The sequence below is a fragment of the Teleopsis dalmanni genome, chromosome 2 (assembly GCF_002237135.1).
Source record: "Teleopsis dalmanni isolate 2A chromosome 2, ASM223713v2, whole genome shotgun sequence".
In the NCBI taxonomy this organism is placed as follows: domain Eukaryota; kingdom Metazoa; phylum Arthropoda; class Insecta; order Diptera; family Diopsidae; genus Teleopsis; species Teleopsis dalmanni.
The window spans coordinates 157,428,384-157,440,225 of NC_051847.1; the positions used below are offsets into that span (position 1 = coordinate 157,428,384).

At 27.0% G+C, this 11,842-nt stretch overlaps 1 protein-coding gene across 2 annotated transcripts; it reads right to left on the minus strand.

The window, feature by feature from the left end:
* Positions 1–1,777: 1,777 nt before the first annotated feature.
* Positions 1,778–9,235, minus strand: LOC119682531 (glutamic acid-rich protein-like). 2 transcript variants are annotated; one of them, XM_038095993.1, is made up of 8 exons: positions 9,143–9,235; positions 8,211–8,293; positions 7,830–7,896; positions 7,568–7,648; positions 6,950–7,032; positions 4,605–4,666; positions 4,402–4,545; positions 1,778–4,326 (listed from the first exon to the last, which is right to left on the minus strand). In XM_038095993.1, the coding sequence occupies exons 5-8, from the start codon at positions 6,973–6,975 to the stop codon at positions 2,021–2,023; spliced, it is 2,538 nt and encodes an 845-aa protein (XP_037951921.1). In that variant the 5' UTR covers positions 6,976–7,032; positions 7,568–7,648; positions 7,830–7,896; positions 8,211–8,293; positions 9,143–9,235; the 3' UTR covers positions 1,778–2,020. The 2 variants fall into 2 exon arrangements, with proteins under 2 accessions (XP_037951921.1, XP_037951920.1); XM_038095992.1 differs by having other exon boundaries at positions 4,402–4,548.
* Positions 9,236–11,842: the final 2,607 nt, after the last annotated feature.

Here is an 11,842-nt window from a genome sequence, read left to right on the forward strand (position 1 = left end):
TTTATTTTATTAATATTCATTTGATTAATATATTTTCAATTAGTAATTTATTTATTAATCCTATAAGAATGTATTTTATATAAAAATTTTAAAAATGATTATATAAAAACAAAATTTAAAGATATTTAAAGAACGTATGTATTTAACCAATTTATTGAACTAAGACTCGCGTAGAGTTTAACTAGAAACTTTAAGAATCCAGTTTAATGTTTCATCAGTAGTTTTAGGAACTCGTTCATTCAATGTTTCCTGTTGTAATGAATTTTAATTTTATTATTTTGTATATATGGTAAATATATATAAATTACTTCCTTACTTAGTTGACTATTACAGACAAGATTCGTTATTGGCCGCGTCGAGTAGACACCGCCGATTAGTTGTTTGCTATCACTAATTAGTAATACCGAGCGTTCCTACTCTGTTGGTCACCTGGTCTTTTCGCACGTTCTCTACCGCGTTTTCACCTGTGGGTACCAAATCGAACGCCTTTATATCCTGACTACTTTCATCAATTCGCATGACATGATGAAGCCAGCAAAACCCCTGAATTTTTATGCGCTTAACTATGTCAATGTAGCAGTATAGATCATATGGGTCATCGTTCCAGCCAACGCTGTAGGGCCTATACATACTTCGAAAAATTTTTCTTTCGAATGCTACTACTACAGGTTCCCAAACCTACGCTAGGTCTCAAATAAACTATCTTTCGCAACTTTGAAATTATAATTGCCAACAATAACGTGGTACCCAATACGTTCAGAAAATTTGATTATTGATAGGAGTTACTTACTTTGTTTTGTCATTTACCAAAAGATCCATTTGTTTCGCGTGATAGAAAATGCCGCACTGACAGCGCGCGTGTTCAAGCGAATTATATTAATATTGTCGGCATACGTAAGCAGCATCACACTTGTAAAATATTGTGCCAGTATGGTTGAAATAGGTTAATAGTTTTAATAGGTTAAAGTAGTCCACGACATGGAGTTACCCTGTCTGGAACCTCGTTTGCTATCAAATGGGTTGGAGAGGTTCTTTTCGATTCTAATACAGCTGGTAGTGTTGCTCAACGTCATTTTACATAGGCGTATAAGTTTTACTTGGATTTCAAATTCAGACTTAGCGACATAAAGGGTGCTTCTATATTTATATATTTATATGTATCATATATATATAATACTTTATACTTCAAACAATCCAAAATCCGGTAAATGTAAATAACATAAACATAAGTTCAAACATGATTTTAGATTATAATAAATATATTAAAGAAACAATATTAAATATGCAACTATGGAATATGAAAGTACTCCGCTATATATTGTATTATATATTAACTGTCATTTATGGAAAATTGCTATTATTTTCAAATATCAAATTTTTTTAGTTAATATTTTTAATATTAAGTGCAAAAAGCTCTTATGAAATTGTTTTTAATAATTTTATGTTTCATTATTTTTCTTTTTTTTTGAAGTTTTTTTGACCTGTCACTAATTTATTTTATAGACTTTTTTGTTGCTATAAGCTGGCACTTCAAATTTGCTTATATTAATGTGTATATTTGAGCTATGATACTGAAAATTTACTAAGTTAGAGATTTACTTAGTAAATAGTAAAAATATTAAGTATAGCATTTCACCTACAGTGCAAGTTACAGCTTATCTACTTCAGTAAATTGAAAATCACAGAGAAGAAAAGAAAACTATTATAATATATTAAAATTTTATTATTAAAATTATTATAAATTTAAATTTAATTTGTATTAAATTTAATTAACCCATTCCACTTTCTATTTTTGCTATTCCACTTTCTTCTTATTGATTTTATACTTAATTTTTTTCTGTTCTAAAGTCTTTTGTATTTATTTTATATTTTATTCCCTTATATTCCAGTTTTTTTTGTATTTTACAATTTTGCATGCAACACCCTATTCCACTTTCCTTTTATAGTTTTGAAAGTTATAAGAATTTTAGGTTAAGTTTAGATTTTCATAATATATAAATTCCCTCCATTTTTTGGTTTTTTAATTTCGATTTTTCTTCCTAATCAGTCGTTTGTTTGTATCAGATTTGTTGTAGGTTTTTACGTATGTGACTTCTTTAGTCAGACTTTCCTTATTATTATTACAGGTCTGTTTCTTTAATTGTGTAGTATCTACACTTTTCTGGTCATCTATTTGATTTTCTTCAACTTGTTCATTTGCATCGGATTCTTGTACGAAGTTTTTTCTAATTGCTTCTCTAAATGTACTTGATGTAGGAAAATTAATTCCTTTTCCAAGGTTGTGTCTAATTGTTTCCCTACATGATGTGCTTGGGGCATCCAGAAAAAAAACTTCTTTACTCTTTTCTATTATCGCTAATTTACGTTCTCTTGATAATTTTTTAACTGATTCTTTTAGTTCATTTTTGGCTGAAATTATCTTTCGCTCTTGTAGTAATTTCACACTGCGTGGATTACCGCCACTATTTAACTTAATGCTCTTCTTCGCTTCTTTCTTAAGCTTTTTGGCTTTTTTCAAAGTGTCTTCTAGTAAATCCTCCACTTTATCATTTTTTTCTTTTTGACCTTCGTTTTCTTCTTCGTTCACATTACCTTCCATATTCTTCTTTTGCATTTTAGTTTTATGTTTGAGTAATTTTGTTAATTCTCTTCGAATTTGGATATTTTCGCTTACAACTGACTGTTGTGTTTTTTTATATGATTCTGTCAGTTTTTTCTGATCTTTCTTTTCTTTTTTCCGCCGCCTTATAGCCTCAATAACTCTTTTTTCTATTTCTTGTTTGGATGGCGCAGTATTACTTACTTCATCAGTTTTCTCTTTCTCACTTTCAAGGACATTTGAGAAATTATTGGTATATTTAGGTATTTTATCATCTTGTGTGCATTTTTCTTTGAAATTATTATTGCGTTCGATCGTAGGCTTCTTTTTTTGAAGGTTATCATCTTTAATATTCAATATATGTAAATATTCAGTAGTCGTTTCCGGCTCTTTGGGCTTGATCCTAAAATTAGGTAGAGCAGGTTTTTTCTTAGTCCTTTCATTTCTAATGATTTTGCCCTTTCCATTTCGCAGTTCATTGAAACCTATTTTAGATTTTTTTTTCTCTTTTTTCACTAGTTTTTCTTCTTTTCGTTTTTGTTTCTTGTTATCGAAAAATGCCGTATAAGATTTTTGAAGTTTTACAGAATTTCGACTCTCCTTGGTTTTATGTTTTGGCACATTTATTTTCTTAATCTGTTTTCGTTGCTTTTCGCCGAAAATTGGTTTAAAATAACCAATCTTCTTCATTTTTTTTTTCTTTATTTGCAGTTCATTATTTTTGAGACTATTTTGGTGACATTTTAAACATTGAGTTAAGTGTCTAGGTACCTTATCTTCTCTCTTTTGTCGCCCAATTTTATCGTTTTGTTTTCTGCCATTGTTATTCTTCTTTTGACAATATTGCATAATATTTTGAACGGGGTAATTCGGAGGTATTTTCTTCGCATTATTATCCTTAATACTAATAAAAATATCTTGATGTTTTTTTATTGTAGTATTCTCCTTAGTATTTTTAATTTTTTTTTCTGTATCGGTCCACTTAGATTTGCTTCCATTTTTTAATTGACAATTATTCTGTTGGACTGTCGGCGCATATACTTCCGTTTCTGTTAAATGTCTTGCATCTTTCCTCATTTTTTTATAAATCTCAGCTTCTAATTGATTTTGAGATTCTTTTTCGGATACCATATTTAATTTCATTTCTTTTTTTGACTTCCCCTTAGATTTTTTCGATCCTCCATCATTGATTTGTTTTTTCTGTCCTGACTCTTTTTTTAACTGACTTTCTAGCTCTTGATTTTTAGTCTTCCTCTGTTTAACATCCGGCAATTTATTCTCTTCCTTTGACTTTGGAGTTGTGTTATCGTTTATTTGTTTCTGTAATTGTTTTTCACAATTATTTTCACCTGAATTTGTGAGCAATCTACTTTTTATTTGTAAAACACTTTTATTTAATTCAGGAACATTTTCTGATACGTCATTTTTGATTGTTAGATTATTATCTACAATTGCACATGCATTATCCTCATATTGTTCTGGATCATAATAAAGTGGCAAAGGTGCTGCTCCGAATATATTGAGAACAAAATAGGGTTTCTTATCATCTTGACTGCCACCGGCTAATCTATTTGATCTACCTCCAAACAGAAATTCATTCCTATTAATAGTGATGAAATCTTGTTTATTTTTATTACTCTTTGGGTTCTCTTGAAATTGTGAATCAGTTTCTAAAGAAAATCTGTTAAATAAGTTCTCCTTCTGATTAATATTTTCTGAAGATTTTTCTAAAAATATAATTCAAAAATAAGTTATTGAAAAATCAAGTTTTTTTGTTGAGACTTTTAATATTGTTAGCAAACCTGCTCTATAAATACTTTCTTCTGTTCTCCTTGAACTGCTGGGTTCAGCTGACGATGCACAATATTGTGTAAAGTTGTAAGTACCTTGATCATATTGGTGATTTACAGTAATTTTGCTTTCTTCATTCTCTTGTTTATTTTGGTCTGCTTTTTATTTAAATTTAATTGTTATGAAAATATTAACACATTTTTATAAATATTACCTTTATTATTATTGTTTTGTTTTTCAAAAGTACGATAACGTTTAACCATTTTGTAATGCCATCTATCAAATTATATAAAAGTGTTAAAATTAATATGTTTTAAAAGTAAAATCTTATATATGGTATACACTAAATTTCCATTTCAGTAACAAGGAGTAAAGATTAAGAGGTTGAAATGAATCCAAACAAAGTTAAACGATTGTTTCGTATTAATAAATATAAATTTTTTACTTTCTCCTTCTGAAACTTAATAATGATTATCTTAGAGTGGGGTAGAGGCGTACAAGCTGGGGACCTTGCAAAAACTTGACTTATTTTGGCCTCAAAAATTTGGCACATTTTGACACCACAACTTATGTATATGGGCAGGGTAATTGTTCTAAGCAAACCCATTTTAGACCAAGTAGCCATTTTGATGTTTTAATAAAGCAAACATATTTAATTCACATACTAGTAATATTCGGCAAGCATTTTAGGAAGTGCTGGGTGGTGTCAAAGCAAATATGTTACAATTTCTTTTTTTTTCTCCGACCCGTAACTAGAATAGTAGTCATTGAAAAAAAAAAACTTCTAATCGACCGACCTTATGACATGGAACTTATTTTAAGTTTACTATCGTACCTCATGATGGCATAAGAATAAGTTCAATCAAATCAGTAATACTATTGTACAAGTCGGAAACTAAACTTCGGCTCCGAAGATTGGCTTCTAATGATGCAATTTGACTTCACACTGTTTGCAAATACTTAAATTTGTTTCGATCATTTCATCCAATACAAGAGGAGGCCACTTTAAAGCTTATTACTGTTCCTACAAGACTAAGGCGTAGATGCTGGGTCATTTCTAATAACTTAAGGGTCGATAAATTGGTTTGACGTGTTAGTCAGATTGAGTATATCTTTAACAGAACAATGTAACTATCGGAGAAATATTGGTATCGGCTAATTTCTGATAGTTTTAATGTCGTAAAATTGTTTAGAAGTGTCAGACAAATTCATATAACATTGATCTTAATAACTGAAATTGGAGTAATAAGTATTAATCATATTTTTATCTGAAATTCAAACTGAATTCTTATTTTAGATTATTTCGAAAAGAAGAAGGAGTAATCCGTAGCATCTTTAACAAATTATATAAGTTTAACTGTAAGAATATTACACCTTAAATACCTATAACAAAGGTCAATTTTACTGAAATCACTTAGAATTAAACCACTTAGGGTTTTACATATGTACACAGATTTATAACTAAATGTACAATTATAGCAGTGATATCTACTTTAAAATATAACTATTTAAAAACGGTCACATTAGAATTAAATATTTATCAGTCATTTTTTGAAAAACAGATTAATCTGAAATTGTTATCCAAAATATTCAATGTACTAAAAAGGATTTAGTCAAGAACAGTCCTTCTTTTAGTCAATTTACATTCAACAAATAATATATAAGAAGACGTATTACAAAAACTATATTTTGGTAATAATTATTAGTTTAAATAATAATATTATACTCAATATTATATATGTGATATAAAAAAAAACTCCTTCCTTATTACTTAAAAGGAATTGTATTTATGTCACTTGACCTTAATTAAAAAGCAATGCATTTAATATCACTCTGAGTTATGTGTCAGTATAAAATTAAGATATTTGAAAGTTTCTTGTTTTAATTAATTACGGTTTTTATATAACTAAAGTTTACTTAAATGAATATAAAAATTGAAACTTCTCGAAGTTGAATAAACACAATCAAATACTATATTTCACGCAATGTCTGCCATATGCAAATTCAGTATTCAAGTACACATGAATCGCACTTAATTAATTAGAAAACCTCTTCGAACCCACAATGATGAACAAAAAGGAAATTTGGGAAATATTATTTGGTGTCTGCCTTTAATGGGATTAGATTTGGCAAACTTAACTTAATTGAATTTATTACGTGTATCTAATAGCTTCATGCTTATTATGTGGGCGAACATTTACATAATACTCTAGTTAATCAAAATTTATTCACCTTCACAAAAAACTTTTGTAGAGCATATTCTTTACCTACAAATCTATGTTAATACTTTAATGTGAAAAAGTGGAAACACAATCAAAAAACGTAGTGAAAATGTTTAAGATCCATAAAATGTGACGTACTGTAGATGAAGATATTAGGTTAGGTTAGGTTGAAATTAATCCAAAAAAAAACACCATTAAAATTTAATCGCGACTTGCACCCACACACACTACTCTATCTATATAAAATATAACTCATACTTTCGATACTAATTATATATGTGTATAAAATATAAATTATGTATTATATATATGTACAAATATAATATTTAGTACTTACATGAAAGCATTAGAGCATGAGTGCATGAGTATAATAATTATCCGTAATAGAAATGTCCAACAATTGTAAACAACTAATCTTAACTTGAAGAATATTTTGGAAACAAAAAAAATATTTAAATTCAATTAATTATTGTGATCAATTTATAAGTGAAATAAAATATGAAATATTGCCTATATTCGGTAGAAATTAAAATTGTTTAATGTGTTTTTTTTATTTAAAGTGAACTTTTTTTAAATGATGAGATATTATAACATACAAATAAACAACTCAAAAAACTCAAAAATAAATAAGCATATATAGAAATTAAATTATTTTAATTTAAAAAAGTCCACAAAAAAATATACACTATCTTGGCTATCAAATAGCCAAGAGTGTTTAAATAAAACAACATAAGTAGTAATATTGTAACAAAAATTATCAGAAATATTTCAAAAATAATATGCAATTAATAATTAAAATAAAATAAATAAATATTTTTATAATTAAAAAAGTTTTTTCCAACATTCTCCAAGTTTAATAATACTATTATTATTATTTAAATAATAAATAATTTAATACTTTAATAATTTAATATTGTAATAATAATAAAATGTATTAATTTGTGTAAACACTTACCAATTAACTTTCAAAAATCGAATGTTTGAGTATAATACATATAGAAGGTAATATGGGATGTTCACAGTAAACGTTCCTTAACTGGAAATATATTTTAAAAATACATTAAACAGAACAATTAATATATATTCTTTAAATTACTGTTTCAAATAAATAAATATTTTTATTAATAAAATAATTTTTTATAATATTTTTCAGTTTAGTGGACAAAATCATAACTTTTTAATAATATTAAAATATACGAATTTGAATAATTACTTACCAAATAACATAATAAAAATGTATAAAAGTCTTAAAGCTAAGTATTTCGTTAACGTTAAACTTCTTATCTGGAAATAAATTTTTAATAAAAATTATATATAAATATTTTATCATTAAATGGTTTTAATATTTATTTTAAATAATTATGTTTTTAGTAAAATATAAAAAAATAATATAGTTGATTAGTTCACAATAATTCAATATCCCAATTAAGGACCAAGCGGGAGAAAAACTAACCACCAACTTTACTTTAAACAGAAAAGTTACTGATTTAAATCGATTTTATTAATTTTACCAATTATTCGAAATAATAATGTACCATTAAAACAACGCTTAACTTATAAAAAACAAAGTTTAATAAATTAAGCTTATATTTACTTACACTCTAAATATAAATGTAAGATCCTGCTTCTCAAAAAATAAAATAACACCCGACGCTGATTCCTAGAAATAACTTATGTTCACCTAGAAATATGAAAAAAATTATTGAATAAAAAAAATTCTTATTCTAAATCTTATTTATATTATTGACAAGAAACGAAATGTTAAAATGTTGGTTTTACATATAAAATAAAATATTTTATTATTATAATTTATGAATGCATATGGAAATACTAAAAGAAAAAGAAAATAAAAAGGATTTTTGTAGTAGAAATTTACTGGTCTCGTATTAAAAACAGAAACGATCTGATAAGAAAAAATATTTAAGAATAGTACCAATGTATATAGGTATATGTGGTTAATATAAATTTATATTTAAATTGTAACTTATTAAAATTTTTTTTTATAAAAATTTCTATTATATACAACATTACTTAATTATCTATTGTCCGACTTTATCTTTAATATTTTTATTGTCTTCCAGCAAAAGAAAACTCTTAGCTCAACTAATCTTTGCTTTCTTTTCATTGCCTTATCTACCCTAGTAAACAACTTTATCTACATATATAGGATACAATGTACAATACTATACTATACTATACTATACTAATACTATAATACAATTTATATTCTTATGAGTGTTGCAATTTTGATTATTAGCTCACAATCTTAAAGCTTTCAACGTTTTGAAAACGGAAATCCTTCAACATTTTGACTATATTATTACAAATTATGTTCAGACAAGTCATCAAATCATTGGAACAAAAGGTGCAAACAATATTTTGAAATAAAAATCTGTTCAGAATCTCAATTGTGTTTTATTTATGTTGACTCTGAGGGCTACAACATGTATAAACTTTTATTATGTTAAGACTTATTTTTCAGTAAAATTCAAATTATCTAATTTTTATAAATATAAATATTTCAACTCACATGATATAAATCATCATATAACGCCTATTATTTCTTCTCGAATTGTGTTAGTTAATATCCAATGTTCAAAACCTTTCTTGCGTCTGGTCTAACTTTAATTAGATTTAAAGAAAATATATATTAAAACGTAATAATTTATTTTTTGTTCAAATAATTATTTAAATTTCAATGCTTCCTTGGTAAAGTTTTACTAAACTTTAACAAACAGAAAATATTGCTGTTACGCTTAATGAGGGTCGTATAAATAACGTCCTTGGTAACAAATCTTAATAAAGTTTCATATCAAACTTTGTATAAGCAGTCAAAGTATGTGTATAGGAACTCTAATCAAATTCAAGAATATTTCAGCTAAAAACTAATCCGAATCGATATCTTTAATTTCTATAATTAGTTTCGGTAAGCACTACGTCTCATCTATATTATATTTATAATTATAATTATGGTGTTTTGACCTAATAGCAGATTTGATTTTCAACCTCTTCTACTGCTCTACTATAAAATGTTGTATTATAAGTATTATTCAACAGAAGCTTATATATGTAAAAAACTTTTGACTCTAGACTTTTATCACAATAATAAAAGTTGTATTAAATTGCAATGATAATTTAAAAAATAAAAATTTTATGAATATTTTCCATCTAAATCCGCATAAAAAGTTTAATGTTATAAGAGAACCAAATGTATAGTAGACTTAAAATATCCTGTAAACATCACGGCATACAACAGATATGTAGTAACATATAATTCAACATATATTTACATACATATTATTATATTTTATTAGTATGTTAGTCTCCAATACAGAAAATCTTAGGAATCACATAGAATGGGGACCCATTGTAATACCATTTGCCTTACCTCCTCAACTATCTCTGGTAAACCAATTTGAAGCGGCAACACACCTTTGGAGAGTTAAAGAGATTGATACGTCTACTATTATATTTTACAATAATAATATGACCCAAAACTCATTAATATTGAACGGTTTCTGTCTCGATACTTTTATTAAGAAAACAGCACGCTATGGTATTGCTTTTGGTTTCGTAATATTTTGAGTGATATAATAGCAGATCATTATATATCATTATACAATGTCGCTTTACACTTTAATATCTCAGTTGTCGAATAGAAGGCTTCCACAAAACTATATTATATGTTAATTTAGAGTAAAAAATAACAAAATTCTGTTATGAATTTTTTTGGGCTCTATTCTCAATAAAAATTATATTTCAAATAACATGCGTAAATCCAAATTATTTAGATACCTTATAAAATTCATAAAAAATAATTGAAATAATATAGGGTTAAAATCTGTAATGTGATCTTTATCATATAGACACGCAAAAAAAGACTTCTACGCGATATTGATTATCCAAGTGCGAAGAGTGTTTATTAAAACGAAAAACTACAGTAATATTAATAACATATCGTGACAAAATATTTAGAAACAAAACCAATACGCAAAAGTTTTAATTTTAACTGAACAAAACCAATACGCAAAAGTGAAACTAAAAAGATTTTCTTAAATTTAAATTTATCATTAAAAATTTGATTTCAAAAGTCAAAAAAGAGTTAATTAAATCAATTTTACTTATAGTTTACAGTCTATAGTTCTTACTCTATTTAAATGTGCACCTGAATGTACAAAACTTTTTTACCTTCTTACTTCTTTAGCAGCACGCAGTATCCCTCTTCAGGCACCTTACTGAGTGCGCACCACCTTAACTTAATAATTACACTATAGACAGGGTATTACTCAATTTGGACTTGCTTAAATTGCCACTTGAAATACGCTGGAATGCCGTCTTTCATCTTCATGGTAGGATCAAGCCGTTGATTATTAACTATATGTATATGTCAATACCGTAATAAAGCTCCTACAGCACATAGTTCATTTGGATGTGATAGTCCTCACCAGTTCATAGTGGACCAAATATCTATTGATCACCTTTATTCTCAAACACTTTCAGTATTATTTTAACATTTTGCGGTAGCATTTATGTTTTTGTGTCATTCCAAACCACAGTTAAGACGAGCATATCATAGATCATAAGTATTATCAGTCGAAAGAGAGTCGCAATTGCCCATTAAACCACCTATTAACAATGGTAGATCTTCGTCTAATTTTCACGCCGACAATATTGTTGGTGTTTATGGCAGTGCCATGATAAATGAAACCCTTCACAGTTTTGAAAGTTTAGTTGCCTCCAATCGTTTAACCAACTAAGTAACGCATAAGTCCGACAGTTGTCGATTTTATATTTTGTTCTGGAAAAACGATTATTTAAGCTAATTTAAATAATTTTTATAATTTATATATTTAATAATACCTCAAGTACAACTGATAAAACTTTAAAGCCAACAAAAAAGCCACACTTCTTAAAATTATTATTTAAATTATAAATTAAAAAATGCCATTTTATGCATCAAAAATTTTTTTGGGAGTCTCCTCATACTCGTATATTTTACACTTAATTTTGCATTTTGGCATAACAGTTGCTAGAATCACATTATACAGAATTAAATTATACATTATACACATTAAAAGCATGCCTAACGGAACAAGCAAAAATTATTATGACAACTCAAACATATTGCAATGAAAGGTCAGCATCGATCCTTTAAAAATTATTGTGAAGCGGGAGAAGTGGAGAGGAAAGTAGGATCGAGAAAGACATAATGCACCACTGCACGAAAAGT